Raw genomic sequence first — 20248 nt, forward strand, 5'->3', positions numbered from 1 at the left:
ACCTTCTGTCTGTATTTTCCATAAATTTCCCCTATTTATGGATTTCAGCAAAAAAATTCAATTTAATAATTGTTGGATTAGTTATTCTTCTTGGGTGATAAGGGAGGGAGAGGAAATAAATGTTAGGAAGAGAGGGAAAAAAAATGGGCCTGCTTTTGTGGGCCCAGTAATATAACTCATGAATTCAAACCTCCCTCCCTCCCTCCCTCCCTCTCTTCCTTTTTTGGGGATTTGGTCAAAGAGTAGTTGAATTGTTGCTTTTGCGTGTCCTAAATCCTAATTCCCACATTTACTTGCATAGTTACATGAACAATATAACAATAAAAATGATAATATTTGAGGGTAGAACTATTTTCTCTACAGCCGCCCAACCATGATTTGTCCATTAAAAAGCGAATCTTTCTCTGCGAAGTGCCAAAAAATAGAAGAAAAAAAAGGCCCGGGATGCAAATATATTTCCTTAATGATCTTACCTGCAGACACTTGAGCTGTGTAACTGTTTTTGATATGTATTCTGGGAATATATTCTGGGTCTAGAATGCTTTGTGAAATGAAAAATAGAAAGAATCAAGTTTCAGAATACCTTCTAGACCTAGGATCTATTCCAAGAATATATAGCAAACATAACCTAAAGTCACAGCTACAGACTGCAGAGTCCCTATGATGAAACAAAAGGAGGGCTAACGGTCTAACAGGCAGCATGGTATCTTCTTCTCTTATTGTACTGTTTTTATTTCTTTTTCTTGTATAAGTTAGATTTCCTCATTTGGGTGCTGAGTGATGTTCTGTGTGTGAGATAGTGTAGTGAATGCTGGGATAGGAAATAGGAATCTCTGCTTTTTAACTCTTTAACATGGGTATATAACTGTGCCATAAGGCACCTCCTTTCCCTCCTCCCTCTTCCCTCTCTCTTGTAGTTGTAGTTTAAGTGCCATTGAACATGGGTCTACAAGTATATTACTGTAAGTTACACAGACAGAAGAGGCCCAAACTCTACTCTACTATAGTCAGAAGCCTTCCCCGTACCAAATTTGTTATCAACCACAACTGATCATGATGTCCCCCCCTTCTTTCATTTGGCAAAAGTTAGAACCATAATAATGAGTGGAGGGGTTACTTTCAAGAACAAGTGGTTGAAATGCAAAATGGAATTTTTACATAAGTAATCATAGGGAACAACCGTGCACCCCTTTTTCCCATTCACTTTTGAAACTCTTTTTTTTTTTTTTGGGGGGGGGGGGTGTGTGGTGGGTGGGGATTGGGGGGTGTCGGTTTAAAATAAGCCACAGTTTAGTCTCCTTGAGTCTTTCTTCGGGTGCAAGTAAATGCCTCCAATTAACAGCAATTTGTTTGTTCTGAGAGTCCTCACTGGCTTGGGCTGCATTTCTCATGGTTTCTCATATGAGAAAATTCATATTACTTTGGAAGATCATCACTTTATCCGAGAATCCCTCCTTAGCTTGACTTTTTCCCTATGAAATCAGAATTGCATTAATGGGGCACCACAAATCATAATGAGAGAAGATTTCTATTTTCATACTATCAATGAAGAAATGCTTTTACTGAACCATATTAAAGAGAACCAAATATACAATTGATTCTTGACAAGCACTGTGAAAATCAATTTCCTGTCAGTTTAATGCATTGATACTTCTATTTCAATTGAACAGATTTAAGGCACAAAGTAAAGGTTAATGAGATTATAGTACAACATATTAAGCTTCAGTAAATGTACAATGAGATGAAATTACAACATTTTGGGCTTCGGTAACTATACATGAACTATATATGCATCAAGAAGACTCACTAGAAGAAACTAGGCACTTGATAAACTTTTCCAACTACTTTTTGGTCAGGCAGTATCCAATATGTACGGAGTATAGATATGCACATTACAACCATCTTCATGGCTCTGAAGTTGGCTTCGCTAGGTATTGACGCCACTCATCTGGTGTCCCTTCTCTCATCCTCAGCATTTTCATAGCAGCAGTTGTCAAAGGTATCGCAAGTATGTCATATTCTTTTGGGGCCTGCAAGATCAAAGAGTACTTGTACAATCGACAGTGATGCAGTGCTTTCTTATCCCTGTTGCTAAGCTAATGACACTTCAAAAAGGGAGAACAAGCAGATACCTTAGGGACCTTGTTCAGCTTCATGTTTGCTTCCTCCAAAGTCTTCTGACCTTTCCTTGAATTGCATTTCGCACAAGCTGTAACCTGCCATACGGAATAATCACATAGATACAAGCATTCTTGCAAAAGGTTATTGCATTGGGTGAGGACATGAAAACGGGGCATTGCATGAGTTCACAGACTTTAGAAACACCCTAATAACAGACCCCACCCATCCAATAGTGTCCAATGGTTTGCCTTCAATATATGCAGCTGCAAACCACATGGCAAGAAAAGGAGGTAAGTCATCCAATCTTCTGAGAGTACGGACATCCAATTTGTTGGGAGATTTTTTTATAACAGAACCTGATTCGTCCATGCAAAAAATGTCTGGATTTTCTATAAAACCCCAAGTTTATTTTACAAGGACTCTACTATTATCCTGGGTCTATGTGTTCTCCCATTTCGTGGGTGCAAATATCTTCTGGTTTGTCACCAATCCTGGAAACCTGTTTTACTTCACAGCAAGACGGGATCATGAATTAGAACCCAACCACTTCGATTAATACAAAGTCCAAGCAGAGATTTTCTATTCACTATAAATACCCAAGAAGAGCAGAGTGGTAAACTCTTGGACAATTTACAGATAATTGAGTCAACCACATATTAATTCAACAAATTAAGACCAACCACATATAACTTTACCAAATTAAGACAAAAAAAAAAGTGAAGAAAATCAAAGATATCCTCTGAAGCATTTGACAAAAGGACAAACCATTTTCTCTGTGGCAAAAACATACAAGTTCCTGGTGCCAACTTACCAGATTCTCCCATTTCCATACTCCACCCCGAGAAATTGGCAGAACATGGTCAATGGTCAAACTTTCTCTTGAAGAGCAATACCTGTTAAAAAGGAGATAAACATGTTATAACCTTGTCTCTAAATATATGCCTCTGATTTTACACATTCCCATTCTATGTAGGAGATAAACATGTTACAACCTTGTCTCTAAATATATGCCTCTGATTTTACACATTCCCATTCTATGTACCCGCTAAAATTTCCAGTCTGTTTTCAGCAGAGTAAAACTTCAAAAGAAGTCATCAATTGGATTTATCAGTTAAGAAAATTGACAGGAGAAAAATGCACTAGACTGTTAAATCAGGCAAGGAAATACATGCTGTTCAAAGTTTCTTATGATCTTCATTTACGATAACTTGTGAAGATAAGGATACAAATATTGTTTTATTCCAGTTTAGTTTTTAGAGAAAATATGATGAACATGAAATTACACTTACTGATCAACTTATAAAAAAGAGAATAAATTCATACTTTCAAATGCTCTTTAGCTAAAATTAGGGGATCAAATATTTGTTGTAAGTAGTCTGGTTCCTTTTTCCGGATTAACCATACAGTTGTCATAAAACTGGATGGAAACTGAAAACATGGGCTTCTACAGTTAAATATGGTTCAATGGTCAGGTCTGTCCAGTCTTTTTCAACTATGTTTTATCTCTCACTTTACTTCTATTCCATTTTTCTCAACTTGTCAGTTTTCTCCTCGGTTTTCCAATACAATCAGCATTCTATCCAAAAACCTAGTTCTCAAAACCCAAGCAATCAACTGCCAATCTCATCATGCAGTCCACCATAAATATCCATCTAACAGGCCACCTTAATTTTTTCATAAAAATCAGTCATCCTTCCTTTAACCCACCAATAAGCTCTAGTGCCAGTTTCTAATCTCCAAGCAAAACCCTTAACTTCCATTAACATTTCATTCCTATTAAATCCCAAACTACAAACCCTTAACTTCCATTAACATTTCGTACCTATTAAATATTAAATCCTAAACTCCAATTCTGCTCTCATAATTTTCCCCCTTCTAGATAGGCATAGAACATCAACCAGCCAATCCTTGAATCCCTGTTATTTTGACTCAGTCATAGAACCCAAAGTCCCTCAAAGTCCTACATCGCCATAAAAAATTAAAATAAAACTATGAGATCTGGGGTGAATTAATAAGTATTGAATATAAGCAATTAATCTACATAACAGCCCATTTATTTGTTACCACTTATCAACATATGCATTCATCCTATTTTTATGTCATACAGTGTAACAAGGATCAGTTCAATCACCCAATTGGAACCTCCAACTGCATTTGAACCAAGTAACTATTTTTGTGTAATTTGTTTTGCAAATGCCAAACTGATCACAAGAGTCCAAATACTTCAGCAAATTACTTACTGACAAGTGAACATATCCCGGAAAAATATACTTTTACGACTAAGGTTTTGTTTGACTCTTCTTCTCTTGACAACCTGCAGTAAATGGGGAACCTGGAAATGGGAGTGATTTTAATCAGTTGAGATGGACTGATTCCAATATGTGTGCAGTAAATTCATTGAAAAAAAGTATTAGAGAAAAATATTGAGAGGAGTTAAATTAAGTAGAGTCCCAATTAAAAAAGTCGAATAATTATAACCATAAATATTTGATTGTACCCTTAAGACAGCTGGTAGATAGTAGGATCCATTGGGAGAGTTTACAGTCTGGTCATAATATTCTAGAACATCAGCCTGCCGGGGGGGAGAGGAAATAGGGTCAAATTCAATAGATGGATTAAGAGGTTCTATAAGGGGGTGGGGGGGAGAGATTCAATTACGGTAAAAAGAAGTATGCATATACATACTTATGCATGCCTAATTTATTAAAATCCAACAAATTGAATTAGACTACCAATCTAACCTTCTCCATGAACTCCAAACAGATAGCACGCCTCCAGCAGACAACATTGATTGGCCTACCACAGAATGGTCATAAACAAACAAAAACAAAACCAAAATTCAGTTCTACATTTTCTCCTTAAACTATGAGTGTTTTTTGAGATGAAAATAAAAAAAATTAACCACAGCACTTATTAATGTTTTGACAGAACTGTATGGCTGTAGGTATGTCTGATCCCAGATTAACAAGAGGTAGTCCAACACAACAACGAAAAAGTTCAACTATTTTGAGCTTTACCTTTCAGTGCTGAATGATGGAAAGTTCATCGAAAGAACAGAGAGATGCACGCAAAAATGAGAAAAACCAATGAAATAAACATGAGCAGAAATACATCCTTCTCATACCTCAATACTTAAGTTCACATCCCTCTCGACTTGGAAGGCTTAGGAAACACATTAAATATATTAGTTGGTAATCCTTACGAACATCTAAGGAACCACCAAGGAATAAGGCAATTGCTTCTGCCTAGTCAGGACTCATGAAAAGTTTATGAAAAACCCAAAGCCGCGCGGCCTAAAAGTGCAAAGTAGTTCGAAACCAACCCCCATTAAAGTTATTTCAAGTTTATAGATTACAAGAAAAATAAGGAAAAAAGAAAGAACAAGGAGAACCCTTACGAAGAAGCTAATACAAATTTTAGTTTACAAGATTAAAAATGGCTAACCTGTAAGAGATGTCCAAGACCAAACCTCGGAAGCAATCCAAGTCATCCCTTTCATATTCACCGTCTTCATCATAAACGTCGTCAGGCACATCCGCATTAGAGGTGGTCGATTTCCTGTTCCTAGAACGACTAACACGGGTAGAACTGTGCAACCTGACATTTTTATCGAGGAGTTGAATGGGGTGACCTTCCGCGAATCTTGACAAACCGCCAAGTTTATAATGAAACGGGTCTTTAACTTCGAACCCAAAAGACAATCTATCACCATGGAAGAGCAGCTTCAGACCTCCTTGAACTGTGAACTGCGCCATAAACGAAAGAGTCTACAGGTTCCTTTAGTCGAAGGCCGAAGGAGAGGAAAACTCTGGTGGTACGTTAAGGCCTTCCTTCACTTCACTTCAATTCACTGACAGGAAGAGGGAAAGAGTTGCAGAACATCTCACACTGAAAATACCCATTTCACATCCCATATTTGGCACCAAAAAAACAAAAAATAAAAAAAAAAAAATTTATTGGAAATTTGTGTTCACGGAACGATCCATAGCCACATGTTGCGATTGGTAGTGCGGGTTGGCGTCGGGTTGTTCATTCCCCGCTCGAATATCTTTCTTTCGCTTCACAGAGTTGGGACTTTTCGCGGTATGGGATAGGGACTCGGAAGGAAGTTGGGACATGGAACTTAAGAGTAGCTAAATGGGCCCATTACTCTAGAAGCCCACTCACCACTCATGGATTTCCTTCACCCTATATTTCATAGGTCCATCCATGACTTAGAGGCGAATATGCTAAATTTGCTGTCCTTGCAAGGCAAGGCTCTTTGATGGGCCCATCTAAGACATAAACCAGAACAAAGATCTGCATGGATGCATGATTTCAAGGATATTTTGGAAGGAATGAACTATAAATCTTTTCTAAAGAGTAACATTTCGATCCAATGGGAAAAAAATCATATGATCAAATGGGTTTTAAGCCGTGTAATCTTTAAGGCCGTGTGAACTATTATTCATGTATAATTCCCAGTCCTTTATCTATTTATTTATGGGCTGAGGATGGGCACACGGGGCCTACTTGTAGGTGTTAGTGGCATGCGCCAATAGGGAGCGCAGGATGAGAACGACGGGGGTCTTTAAGTCTTTTTCAGGGGTGGAGGGAGTGAGACAACATTGTGCCCAATCTTTTTCTTTTATTTATTTACTTACTTTTGGGGATGACATAAATGTACCTTGTAGATGTGTTGTGTGTCATGTGGCATGTTATTGAGACCCTAAATTTGTATAACCAGAAGACAACTGTTTGCTTAGCTGGTTGAGTGTAAGCTTCAAGAAGGTCATTGGTTCCACTTTTTTGTCTTCTTCACCTTGTGCCATGAGCACTTCCTTTCCCTTTCTCCCTCTCCCCCTCTCTTGTATATGTATTTAAAGTGCTATTAAACAATTAAAAAAGAAATATAAAAAAAAAAAAAAAAAAAAAAACCCATATAGCCCTAAACATGTCCTTCGACTAGACAGAAACTTGACAAGTTTATAAAGTCAAGGTGAATGACGCAAGTAGAAGAACAAGTCCATTCTAGCATATACAAAGTCCTAAATGAATGCAAAAGAAAGGGTGTGTGATGGATCTACACACGGCTTGCATCTAATGGATCTCCTCACCAAACCAATGTGCACAAAGGAGAAAAAAGGGTGTTTGATGGATCTACACGTGGTTTGCATGGATCTCCTCACCAAACCAATGAACACAAAGGAGAGGTGATTGTAGGAGTGATATATTGATCTACTTGGAAGCAAGTCCAAGGCAATAACAGGAAGAAAAAAAAAAACATTTTCTATATGCGAGGATTAAACAAATGGATTCACAAATAAAAGTACAAACACCACAAGAAGTAACCACATTGTGCATATATAGGGGCCCACATAGTCAAAGAAGAAAGAAAGTGAGGGCGATATACATCTATTTCCCCCGAAAGAGTATGGTAATAAAATTGAATATTGGTCACTTCTACAAAACTTCAAAGAGAAGAGCTTTGCTGGACCATGGGAGTACACAAAATTAAAAAAACTGTTATTGTCTTGTACACTTTTTGAGTATATTGAAAGGGCACAAAAGAAATGTGACATTATTTGACATCTTAAAGGATGTCAATAAGAATAGGGGTTAAAAAAAAAAAAAAAAAATTACAACCCATCATTTAGCAACCCTACTAAATGTAAAAGTAGAATCCACATAGAAAGGTTTAGCTAGGGTTTTTTCTAGTGCCAATAACTGTGACTTGATGCTCCAATTCTCCTCTTTTATTTGGGCTTGCGACAAGTAATAGACACTGGCAATTTAGCAGCCCTACAATATAAGTAGATTGACCAAGAATGTTAACAAGGAAAATAGTAGAATTCAAAGTAAAAAAGAGGAGAAAGTATTTTGTAAGTTTAGAGATTTAGGCATAGTTGTCCAAAAGTATTTCACAATCGAGTATTAACAAATATAAATATTTCTAAGGAGATATTGAGAAATTTTCACATTTTTTGGGCTTCTAACAGTGTTTCCTCCCCAATATTGAATCTTTTTTTTAGGCAATGAAGAAAAAAAAAAAAATTTCCATCCAATCTAAGGGTGTTAATCTATTCGGTTTCGACTTAAATGGTTTGGTTGGGTTCGGTTCACATATATTTTGGTTGAAACCATAATCGCACCAGTTACTAAATGGTTACACTTTTTGAAATCACAATCATTTAGTAAACAGTTTTGGCGTCTACGATTTTTAAACGGTTTAGATTTCACAATTTTAAACGGTTTCGATTTCGATTTTATATAATTTTTAAACGGTTAGCATTCGGTTTGCTAGTTTATTGCTTCCACGAATTTGATTACTGTAATCGGAGCTTTTTTGAAGCTTATGTTCATCAGCGGATTGCAATCGATTAACAATCGGTTCTCTTCTCACACGTATTCTATAACGAATTTGAATCCCTTGCACAAACATACAACAGCCATGAAAAGCAATGACAACTGAGACACAAAAGCTGCAAAGTGTAGGTTAGAACTAAAAACATCATACTACTCCAAATGTTTCAAGGTTTTTCCAAAGTAAAATAAAGTGGGATTTTTCATTCAAACCACAAGATATAAAATATAGAGTAAAAATTATTTGGCATTATCAGATAAAGTAATACGAAATAGAATCACATGGGAAAATAAACATATTTCAAACGATGCCTTAGTTGACTCCGCCAGTCCCTCCATATTGGAGACCCGCTCCACGACGACTCTTTATTAGATTAGATAGCTCCTATGACTTGTCTGTCCCTCTGCGTCTTCAGAGTTTCCTTGTCATTCATCTTTCTCTCCTCTTCTTGTCCTCTGTGTAATTATTAGGTCTTCATGGCGACGAGATTGAATAAATTGGGCCGATGGATTTCGATTTCCAAGAGGGGATTTTCAACTTCCGCTGATGAACATAAGCTCCAACAAAGCGGGAAAACCGTCAATCTCTTTACTGCAATTAACCAAGCGCTGTCCGTCGCACTGGAAACAGATCCTCGGTATGTCACTTTTTGGTTTCTGAAGACATCCCCACCCAGATCCTCCAATTTTCATAAAAATTAATTCGATCAGTGCTAATGGTGTTTAGCACCTTGTTTGCTTGCTTAATTGCTTTCCCTGTTTACCGCTTGAAGGAATAATGATCTTGATGTTGCTCTCGTGCAATTCGGTTCTCGAGGAGGAAACCAAGCTTCAATAAATTTCCTTTGTTGATTTTCCCCCTCTGTTCATGACTCGCTTTCCACAGAGCTGAATTCATAATTACTGGCACTTTTATGACTGGGTTTGTAGAGAATATGAAGTGGATTTCTCTCCTATTCTCATAAATATATTCTTATTGTATGCAATCCTTCATAGTTGTAAGACTAAATCAATTCGGGGCCCAAGGATTTTCTGCTATCAGTTTCTTACATGAACCAACCAACAATTCTCCAAGTCATTTTTGACACTGAATAATATTATAAAAAATAGATGCAGCCATGGTATCACCATCAATTGGTACTCTGTGGAGATCTTTTAAATTTGATCAACAATCCGCTATGCCAGATTTTTATTATTACCCAGTGGAGTCAAAATGCCATCGTAGATTTCCTGAATGGGAACTATCATGTGCTATATATATGTGTGTTCCACATAAAATTATGTTAGCTGCAGACTGTAATATGGATCCTTAATATTTTCATGTATTTATAATACATTAATACCTACATGATGAAGTGAGAACTCAGCGTGTTGTGTATGTAGTACAACTGAAATCTTTATTGAGTTCAATGATTGCATGAAGAGGTAGTCTTGGTTCTTTTTCGTGACATTCTATTTGGTTTGACTTTATGTAACCGGTCTTCTGTACTGCTTTTAATAATTGAACATTTTAACAGCGCTTATGTGTTTGGAGAAGATGTGAGATTTGGTGGGGTTTTTCGCTGCACAACAGGATTGGCAGATCAATTTGGTAAACACAGGGTTTTTAATACTCCTCTGTGCGAACAGGTATACCATTTTTCCCACTTTAATTTTGAATGGAAGTATGCATTTCAGGTAGTGCTAGACTAACTTTAATACTAATCACATTCATGCAGGGGATTGTTGGATTTGGTATTGGTCTTGCAGCAATGGTGCGTTCAAACTAAGTTCATATTCCATCTTGCCAGCAGACTTCCTATCTTCATTAACTTCTGTCAGATTTAATTTGGTCGTTCTGCTAACATGATAGGGAAATCGAGCAATTGCTGAGATTCAGTTTGCAGATTATATTTATCCCGCTTTTGATCAGGCATGATTCCTTTCAGATTCTAAATTTTCATGACGAAACAATTGAAACTTCATTCATCCTAGCCATTTTTAATCTGTAGATTGTCAATGAAGCAGCAAAATTTAGATACCGGAGTGGGAACCAATTCAATTGTGGAGGTACAGATTTCCTGTAGTGTTTACAACCCCCCAAAAATAGATTCTAAAATTCCCTTCTTGAGATTCCATTTTCTGTTCCCAGGTTTGACAATAAGAACCCCATATGGAGCTGTAGGCCATGGTGGCCATTATCACTCACAATCTCCAGAGGCTTTCTTCTGTCATGTTCCGGGTCTCAAGGTATGTCTTCCTTCTCCTCACAGCAGAATGGAGAGTCTTATTGTACAAATGTACGTATCGAGGGAGCTGACAATATATTCATTCTTAGAATTGGCCAAGTCATTATTGGACTCGACAAGGTTTAGGATCTGCTAGATGCTCTGTACTGGCTTTGCAAACCTTGTTGGAATGAACTCAATTTCTCGATAGTCTCCTAATAATTTGTTCCATGAGCTCTGAACCTCATCAATGGTTCTTGTAATAGGTTGTTGTTCCTCGAAGCCCATATCAAGCAAAAGGATTGTTGCTGGCATGCATACGTGACCCAAACCCCATTATCTTTCTTGAACCCAAGGTAATGCTTGCTTTTGTACCAGAGTTATATAAAACATTGAGATATTGCAGTTGCTAAAATATGAAAATTGAAGTTCAAATTCATAATGGTATTATTTTCCTAAATCAATATCTCATTTTATGGACACACAAAGAAGCTAAGGTTGACAAATATATATATATATATATATCAATTTCAAGCACAACCAGAAGTAATGGCTTCAAACAGAATAGGAAAGGTGGCACTAGTCCTCCATATGGCTAGTGATGACAATAAATACGTGAAATCGGAGAAGGAAACACAAACTTAATGGAGATAAAGATAAAGGGCAACATGGCAGAAGGAGGATGGGAATACGAGATGTTACTAGAACTCCCACAGTTGGCAAGTCTTTCATTTTCTCCTATAAGTCCCAAATGTATGCTTTTAGTACTATCATGCTGTTGCATTAATTGTTGTAATAGATGCGTACATTGTAATGCGGTTTTTTGGGTTGGGTTGGGTTGGGTTGGGGGGGGGGGGGGGAGGGAAAAGGAAAGGGAAGAAGCTAGACAAGTACTAATGTTATGCCCTGTCTTTCTTTTGGTGCTGCTTGTATCCATGTTAATGTCATTTTGAATTTCAGTGGCTCTACCGTTTGGCAGCAGAAGAGGTTCCTGAGCATGATTATATGTTGCCACTATCCCAAGCGGAGGTATGAATCACCTATTTATACTATGCAACCAAGCATTTTAGATCGTTAGGAACTACCTAAATGCTCTATAATCCATTAGGTGATTCGTGAGGGCAAGGACATAACTCTTGTTGGTTGGGGTGCCCAGCTCTCAGTCATGGAACAGGCTTGTGTTGATGCTGAAAAGGTAAGTGGTCTGAGTATCAGATGGATTCAGAATGAAGCAAGTCCTCAGTATAATTCATATATGCCGAATGATTCATTTTTCCTATTTCAACAACTGAAATGCTGTGATTTTCATTTGCTTGTGAACCTTTGCAGGATGGAATTTCTTGTGAGCTGATTGACATTCGAACTTTGATACCTTGGGACAAAGAAACAATAGAAGCCTCTGTCAAAAAGACTGGAAGGCTTCTTGTAAGTGGTAGAGCTTCATAAAGATTCATGGATTCTTTCACTTCTAACCATTCTGTGTTTTGTTTTATTTTATAGGTTAGTCATGAAGCTCCAGTGACTGGAGGATTTGGTGCTGAAATCTCTGCATCCATTACTGAACGGTGTTTCTTGAGGGTAAACGCAGGCATATGTTGATTCCTATTTTGTTGTTGCTTTCATACTCTGGAACTACATGTTTGTGCAAGTTTTTGTCCTTCAGAAAGAGAGAAAGGGGGGGGGGGGGTGGTCAACTACCAGTGCTTATTATACTTGTTCATCAGTTTTCGATGCGTTATTGTCTTTCGGAACATTTGGTTCTATTTTGGATGTCTTGCCTAAAGTAACAGGGTATTCTGTAACCTGAGTCTTTTACACCATATCTATTGTTCCTGCTCTTGTGGAAACTGTCCAATGTTCAACCTTCTCTTTGCACATACATCACATCTATAGCTTAAGTATTCATAGGCTGCATTTATGGTATGCAACTTATCCAACTTATATATCGTGTGTCTAGATTACATGTAGAATTCCCCACACCCCCCACCCCCACCCCCCCAAAAAAAAAAAATAAAAAAAAGGTATGGGAGAGTCAAAATAACCAATATGGCTTCCTAAATCCATGTAGGACAACTTTTCATGTTCATGGTCATGGATAGAAAGTTGAAAACTTTGCATAATGGAACTGTTTTAATTCAAAATATTTATATATTCACCAGAATTGGAATACCTAATGTGAATCTTTGCTGAGCCTAGAAGGCCAAAAGGTAGCTATTCTTGAAACCCCTGATCGTTAGTATATAGTATTCTGAAGGATGTGACTGCCACTAGAACAAATGTGTAACTGTCTGGATTGCCACCAGATGATGGAACTTTGCTACTCCTTTGATTCTTTTTTACAGCATTGTAGCTTCTTATCTAGTACAACAATTTGAATCTGACATTAATTTGTGCAGTTGGAAGCACCTGTAGCCAGAATTTGCGGCCTTGACACTCCATTCCCTCTGGTATTTGAACCTTTTTATATGCCAACCAAGAACAAGGTTGATCTCGATCTTCTCTTTCTTGTTTTCTTGTGCATTTGTTCAATGCTATCAGAATGATATGTTCTTTGACTTTTCATTGCAGATCTTGGATGCAATCAAAGAAACTGTAAATTATTAAAACAAGAAATTATGCTTGTATGTCACATATGTAAGGTAGCTTGAACTGCCTCCTCTGTAAATGCATTGCCCTTAGATGAATGTGGAACATGAAAAATGGAAATCTGCTATTGCACTTATCTTCATTCCCTTTCAACTCTGAAAAATTCTATTTTTCTTTGATTTGGGGAAGGGGGTGTTTGATGTGGCAAATAATTCCTAAAGGTCAGTAGTTTACCACTGCAAACAAAATGGAAAAAGAAAACAAAAAAGAAGGCTCAAAAGGTTTTTCCATGGCAATGGATCGCCTGTAGACAAGTCTTCTAAATCAAACAAGGTTGCCCTACTGGTTCCGGTTATCAGGATGGAAGATGAAACATTTAGATTGGACGGAGATTAGGAAGACAAATGTATTGGATCTTTATGAACTTTTAATCCACAGATAGATCATAGATTATGTAAATTAAAATTCTATGATGGGAAAACAAGCAGCCAGCCCCAAAAGAGTTGCAAGGCTTATCCTCCATACAATGTGTTGTGTGCGAGGGTTGCACATGGTGGCAAGTGCATCAGCTTTTGGTTAGTAGCATGTCATGTACATTGTGGTTTGAAGTAGTTACGTTGAGGTTGCTGGTTATTATTATCATGGGAAGTAGTTGTTTATAAAGTTCTGGTCCTTTATTTATAGTTCTTGCATTAACCGGTCGGGAATTAGGTGTAGCTATATCACAAGCTCAAGCTCATGTTTCTAGGATCTCAATCTATATTTATTTGAATGATGTTACAAATCTCCATCAAAGTGGTGTAAGGTCTCTTCAATAGTGGTAGGAAACAAATATTATTATTATTATTATTATTATTTATTTATTTATTTAAACAAGGAAAAAGATAGATTAACTAGAGTCTTCTAAATTATACAGCATATCCAACTTATAGATCAATTGTTTTTTTTGTTATAGCCTCCTTAGTTATAGATTTAAGCTCTCCCACATATCAATTGCTAGTTTTAATACAAAAATTGAGGTAGTCAAGATTAGGGGTGTCAATTCTAAGCCCGCATTGATAGGCTAGATCATGCCCGACAAGCAACTTGGATCAGTCCGATTGATAAATGTGTCATTTATTAAACGGACGTTCACAGTGTAAGTGCTAGCCCGTCGGTGCCCCGACTGAACCGATTTGTTAATACATGTGGCTTGAATCGACTCGTTGTAGCTCGGCCCCTTTAATACTACATAAAATTTTTATTTTGCCATTGCTGGTGTGAAACTAAGGCCCTCTTTGGTATCATTATTCATTTTTATTTTTACCTAATTAACAGAAATCATTAATGAAAACCATTTTTTATCATAACATAAAAATGGTTTGGTAACTACTCGACAAAGATGGTTTTTTGTGAAAAATAGTTTGGTATCTCTATGTACAAAATGATTTTTTGAAGAAGAGATTCCCTTCACCCATCTACTTTATAATTCTCTTTATCCACTTTGGACTGAAGAAGAGGGATCAAGGGGATTGGATTTCTAATTACAAACAAATGACTACTTTATCCCTCCATATTGGGACTTTAAGCACGTGTTCATTAACATTCAGCACAAAAATAATTAAAAATCAATTTTGGCCAAAACACATAAATGACTCTTGTTCTCTTTTTGGTTTTTGTGTTTTACTAATTTTTTTTTTTAAATAAAAACAAGCTCCATAAATGATACCAAATGTAGCCAAAACCATTTTTGTGAATAAAAATAAAAAAGGAAAAGGAAAAGGAAAAATTATGCTCTTCCCTTGTACTTTGTCGAAATTACACGTGAATTCAAGGGTTTGAACGAATTACGTCTCTCTGTCTGTAATTTGAAAGATTCTTACAATTATGTCCAATCCGTCAGAAATTGGGACCTATAGTTGGTGATGCCACTTACTACCATATATTATAATACCAAAAATGCCCTTACACTGATGAAATTACCTCTACACCATACCTTCTTCCTCCTCTCTCTCGTCTTCGTGTCTGCCACTGCTGCGATGAAACCTACCCAAATTTGCAGGTTCGATCTTCTCGCTGTCTCTCTATCCCTATCTCTTGATCTCTTATTCGTAGTTCTCAGTCTCTATCCCTGTGCTCCTTTCTGTACCAAATTCAGTGGATGTGTTAGGTCTGGGTGTTGCGAATTTGGTGGCGGATGGGATTTCAATGGGTTTTGGGGATTTTGTGTCCAGTAGCACGGAGAGGGACATGGCTGCAAAAGAGAGGATGGTCACTGAGTGGGAGATCACTAACCAGAATGGACACTCACGGCCACAGGAAGACTACTTAATCCAGAGATATCAAGCTCTTGGGATGGAATTTCATGATGCTATCAACGTATGTTCAAAATTCTTCTTCTTCTCTTAAAATCTTCCTTTACTCCTGAAATTTTGAATTCCAAATCCATTACTATTTCAGGTAGTGAAGGTGTTCTCCAAATACAAGGACATACTGGTGGACGAGAAGATGACGGCCGAGAAACGAATGTTACCACCAGACCAGGCGGAGAATCCATGGAAGAATGGACTCATCACCTTCGCGGCTTTCCTCATCTTCAGGAGTTTTCCTCTGCTGTCATTTATCATACTCCTCCCATTCACTCGGAACGAGTCCATCAAATTCTGGGTTGCCTGTGCCCTCTTCACCCTAGCTCTAGCCATTCTCGGCTTGGCCAAGGCTAAGATTGCTGGTCAAAACTATGCCCTCTCCATTGCCGCCACCCTCTTCAACAATGGCTTTGCAGCTGCCTCCGCTTAATTCATAGGCTGGGCTCTCAGGAACCTTGCTGTTGTCCAATAATAAATCTTTCTTTAACGAAGGATTTCTGTAATCTCTGCTTTTTTTTTTGTATGCATTTTATGCAGAGGGTACGGATGAGAATGGGTAACATGGTCTTTTGTTGTTTAAAATTAACAGCATACTCACACCGTCGAGGAGCGTAATTTTTCCAAAGAAAAATGATATCAAAGAGGGCCTAAGCTTTCTTACCCTTTGCTTTGCTTTGCTTTGTAATAGGATTTGATTTAATTAAGCTTTGTTTTGTAAATTATAATAGTCTTAATATCTTCTTCTTTTCTTTCTTTTTTTTTTTTTTTTTTTTTTAAAAGAACAACCATAATTTTATATCATTTATCTTATTTATTTAAGATTTGCGTTACATATTTTTGGGCCTTCAACCCACTTAAGAAAATAATTTTAGGGTAGGCATGTTTAAAGTCTGTTTAGATTTAAATATGTCTATAGCCCGATTAAGGCTTATTTGATTAAAGCCCAACACCTATCAGCCCGATTGTATCATGCCCCTCAAAACTAGGCCCGTTTACTTAAATGGGTATTCACGGTGCAAGGCTTTCAAGTGGTCAAGGCCGGCTTAGCCTGATCTAGACTGGCCCAGTTCGACCAGTTGACGTCCCTAGTTAGGATGGTTATCCATCTCCAAATGTAGTAATATTAAGGTCCTAGGCCATAAAGTTAGCAAATGTTCACAATTCCTTTCACAGAACATTCCAGTTCCTTTTCATCACTCCAAACCAGGTCCACTTTCCAATTCATATTCCTCGCTTTTGTCATTCCTTTGAGAAGACCTACAACCACCTCATCATTTTCTCCTGTCAACAAGTAGTTTGCCTCACATAAGTCGCATTTCGTTTGGAAAACAAAACAAATTGCCTATGCAGCCATTTGTTTAGTATTATCTATGACACTTGTGATTATAAGGGTAATTCTACTATGAGGGGGAGGGGTGAGAGTGTTGTTTTGGGAGATCAAATATCACCGGAGATGCATGTATTTTGTTGGATATTCCATCCAAATCCAGTACTCAACCTGTTTGAGAATGATTGAAGGATCTGATTTTGGGGCATAGGACATAATTTCGTGTTTGTATTTCCATATGAAATAACATATTTAAAAAAAAAAAAAAAAGCAATTCTATTTTATGAATATCACCAGAGTTAAAGCAATACATAGTAAAGTTTTTCAAAGAAAAATCTGGAAATCGGTCGGGTTTAAGGCCCAATGGGCATGCAGCCCAAACTCTTTTTGAAAACTCACATTCAAACAACAAATAGTATAAGGATTCCTGCTGGTTGCTGCAAAGTCCACAAATGGGGTCAACATCAACCCATTTTAGTAATATGTCCTTGGTGAAGATTCCAACGTTGATAGTTCTCCACAAGAAGAGCTTAAATTTGGGGTGGCTATGGATTTTCCAAAAAATTGCCACCATTGCTTGCAAGGAGATGAGCAATAATACCTGGTTGAGCATCCATTGAAGCTTGTTAGAGAATTGGTTTTGATGATAAACATTGCAGCTAGTTTAATTGTGAAAGACTCTCATTAGAAAGGAGACACCACCATCTATCAAATTGGCGGGATATGGGGATATGAATAATTGAATCAATAAAGTGAAGTGGTAGGATAGAGTTTCCACTGGTTGTTTATTATAAAATCATTGACGGAGTTCATTGGGTGGGGATGGTTATTGTTAGAGCAACGAAATCAAGAGCAATATTAGAAGAACGAACCCAAGGATCATTCCAAAAGTAGGTGTTATTGCCATTACTTATTTTCTGGATGATTATATTGTTCAAAATTGGAAGACTTTTAGTAATGCTATTCCAGCAAAAAGATCCATGTATTTTCAAAGTTTTCTTGTCAAAGACTGACCTATTATGAAAGTATTTGGATTTGAGAATCTGGACTCATAAGCTTTGATCATTGGTAAGCATTCTTCACCCTAGTTTTAGAAGGAGAGCATTGCTATGTATTTCAAAATCTCTAATGCCCAAACCTCCCAAAGATTTAGGTCGGCATATTTTTCTCCATCCGATATGATGAGGTCTTTTGGACCTGTCATTGTCACCATTCCACAAATGAAAGTTAATGAAATCTAGCTTCCTGGATAAGGTCTTAGGAAAAGCAAAGTAAGATATTTGATAAGTTGGAACAGATGCAAGAGTAGATTAAAGAACAGTTCTCCCAGCAAAAGATAGGAGACTAGCTTTCCATAGACTGGGTTTATTCTTTATCTGTCATTGATTTTCCAAAAGGACGTTATCTTGGCTAGGCTGTGGAACATGCCAGTCCCCAAGTAGGAAAGAGTCGCTCTCTCTCTCTCTCTCGTTCGTATCACAAATCACAATGGCAAAGAAAGTTTGCACATATTTCCGTTCGGGGAAGGCTTATTATCCTAAGGACAAATTTGCACATTTTTTTATTCATGAAAAGTGTCTTCTGATACCATGGTGATGAATGACTAGCAACCATGATGTATTATGATCATTTGTCAACCAGGTGAAAGAATTTTGTAGTTAGTGCAACCATCGGATATTTAGGGAATCGCTCTAAATTAACCAAATGTCAAACTAAAGCTTCAAATTTAATTTTTTTACACTTTCAAGTATTATATCCTCATATGTACCCTATGACCTATGTACATGCATCCATTTGTAGTTCCATTCATTTGATTCGATTTTTTCTTTTCGGTGACTCTTAAATTTCTCAATGGCTTGTAAGTTGACATGTAACTATGTAAGGGAACGAGACCCATATATCCACAAAATTTTAACCCTATCTAAGCCACATAGCTAATGAGTGGACATGGTTTCAATTCAATTGCCACCAACTTAATCACAAGATTAGCTCTTTTCACAAAACTAACAGAACATCTATCTTCTTTTTTTACGGGAAAAGAAAATTTTCATATTAGAGATAAAATATCCATATTCTGGTTAGTACATATGAAGTAGGAGTCGATTAGTGAGATTTAAGCTAATTGTTTGGCAAAAAGTGCCACTTTGTTACTAGGCCTTAGCTTAAACAAAATAGAGATGGGATCAAACTGTACATGCAAAAAACATGAGAAACATGCTCAAAGACCATGATGTGGTACTAGATTCCCAAAAAGGTTCCAAATCTTTTGTATCGCACCAAACTTCTTCAATCCTCCATCCCTTTCTCTGTGGCTTACTTTAGTTCAAGTAAAAGAGCCACGGTGCTTGCTTCAATGTACTTAATACTAAAATAAGACATCATAATGAACCGAAGGACTGAAATATGGCTTCCTAAGGATTCAAATTCATGATATCAACGGTCTACACCAGAAAATCTAGCAACCAAATCACTAAACGATATAGGCCTCCCATCAACCCATACACAATATGTGAAAAAGAGAAGGGGAAGTGATCATTGTCTGGCCGTATGGCCTCTGCACCAGCATAAAGACCAAGAGTGCACACAGAGACATCAACATGGATGAGATTTATATATATATATATATGTTATGGGGGCAAGGTGGTAATTTTATAGTGTTGTGTTGAGACGATCCACAGAAACTATGTTAAATTTTCAAGGATTTTTTTTTCTTACATAGACATTATTCTGGATCATTACATAATAAGGTTGAGAATTTGTGTACACATAAAACCCCCTAAAATTCCCTACTCACATGCCAAATTCCAGACCGACCACTAATAAGAGTTGCTAAGTGGTAAAGCATGAAATTGAAAAACATGGTACTATGAAGAAAGTGTGCAAGACAAAAAATATAGTGCATGGGCATATATATGAGACTGGTATGTTATCGGATGATGAAACAGATGATTGAATATAGTTGGCCGAAATTTGACACTTGATTTATTCAGTCCCTAAATATCAAATGGTGAGATTTGTAGAAACGCAACCCTAAAACCATGCAGAAGATAATGGAAAAATAAAACAAACAATGCACACGGATTTTACGAGGTTTGGCAAGGTTGCCTACGTCCCCGGTGAGATGAGATCCTGCTTCACTATCAATGGAGACTAGGGTTACAGCGCTCGTCCTCACACCTCTTAGTATTGCTTGTATTACAGAGAAAGAAATCCTCGCTACAAATATATAGTGAAAAAACCCTAATTCGGAAAGTACACAATTGCCCTGCCTATCTAGGTGATGCACCAGTACTCCCTGGATTAAATTACGACGAAAT

General features: G+C 37.2%; 3 protein-coding genes across 5 annotated transcripts; 2 read left to right on the forward strand and 1 right to left on the reverse strand.

Moving 5' to 3' along the window:
* Nucleotides 1–1614: 1614 nt before the first annotated feature.
* Nucleotides 1615–6118, reverse strand: LOC122088514. 3 transcript variants are annotated; one of them, XM_042657800.1, is made up of 7 exons: nt 5566–6115; nt 4863–4917; nt 4619–4693; nt 4362–4453; nt 2933–3014; nt 2133–2216; nt 1677–2048 (listed from the first exon to the last, which is right to left on the reverse strand). In XM_042657800.1, the coding sequence occupies exons 1-7, from the start codon at nt 5874–5876 to the stop codon at nt 1905–1907; spliced, it is 843 nt and encodes a 280-aa protein (XP_042513734.1). In that variant the 5' UTR covers nt 5877–6115; the 3' UTR covers nt 1677–1904. The 3 variants fall into 3 exon arrangements, with proteins under 3 accessions (XP_042513736.1, XP_042513734.1, XP_042513735.1); XM_042657801.1 differs by having other exon boundaries at nt 1677–2030; nt 5566–6109; XM_042657802.1 differs by lacking the exon at nt 4619–4693 and having other exon boundaries at nt 1615–2048; nt 5566–6118.
* A 2706-nt stretch (nt 6119–8824) lies between these two features.
* Nucleotides 8825–13398, forward strand: LOC122088534 (2-oxoisovalerate dehydrogenase subunit beta 1, mitochondrial-like). Its single transcript, XM_042657830.1, has 13 exons — nt 8825–9101; nt 9981–10092; nt 10182–10217; nt 10316–10375; nt 10455–10512; nt 10595–10692; nt 10937–11026; nt 11631–11699; nt 11779–11865; nt 12000–12095; nt 12171–12248; nt 13067–13153; nt 13239–13398. The coding sequence occupies exons 1-13, from the start codon at nt 8941–8943 to the stop codon at nt 13272–13274; spliced, it is 1068 nt and encodes a 355-aa protein (XP_042513764.1). The 5' UTR covers nt 8825–8940; the 3' UTR covers nt 13275–13398.
* Nucleotides 13399–15039: 1641 nt separating this feature from the next.
* On the forward strand, nt 15040–16242 carry LOC122090106. The gene is made up of 4 exons (XM_042659949.1): nt 15040–15297; nt 15394–15614; nt 15696–16012; nt 16055–16242. The coding sequence occupies exons 2-4, from the start codon at nt 15444–15446 to the stop codon at nt 16074–16076; spliced, it is 510 nt and encodes a 169-aa protein (XP_042515883.1). The 5' UTR covers nt 15040–15297; nt 15394–15443; the 3' UTR covers nt 16077–16242.
* Nucleotides 16243–20248: the final 4006 nt, after the last annotated feature.

The sequence above is a fragment of the Macadamia integrifolia genome, chromosome 9 (genome assembly GCF_013358625.1).
Source record: "Macadamia integrifolia cultivar HAES 741 chromosome 9, SCU_Mint_v3, whole genome shotgun sequence".
In the NCBI taxonomy this organism is placed as follows: domain Eukaryota; kingdom Viridiplantae; phylum Streptophyta; class Magnoliopsida; order Proteales; family Proteaceae; genus Macadamia; species Macadamia integrifolia.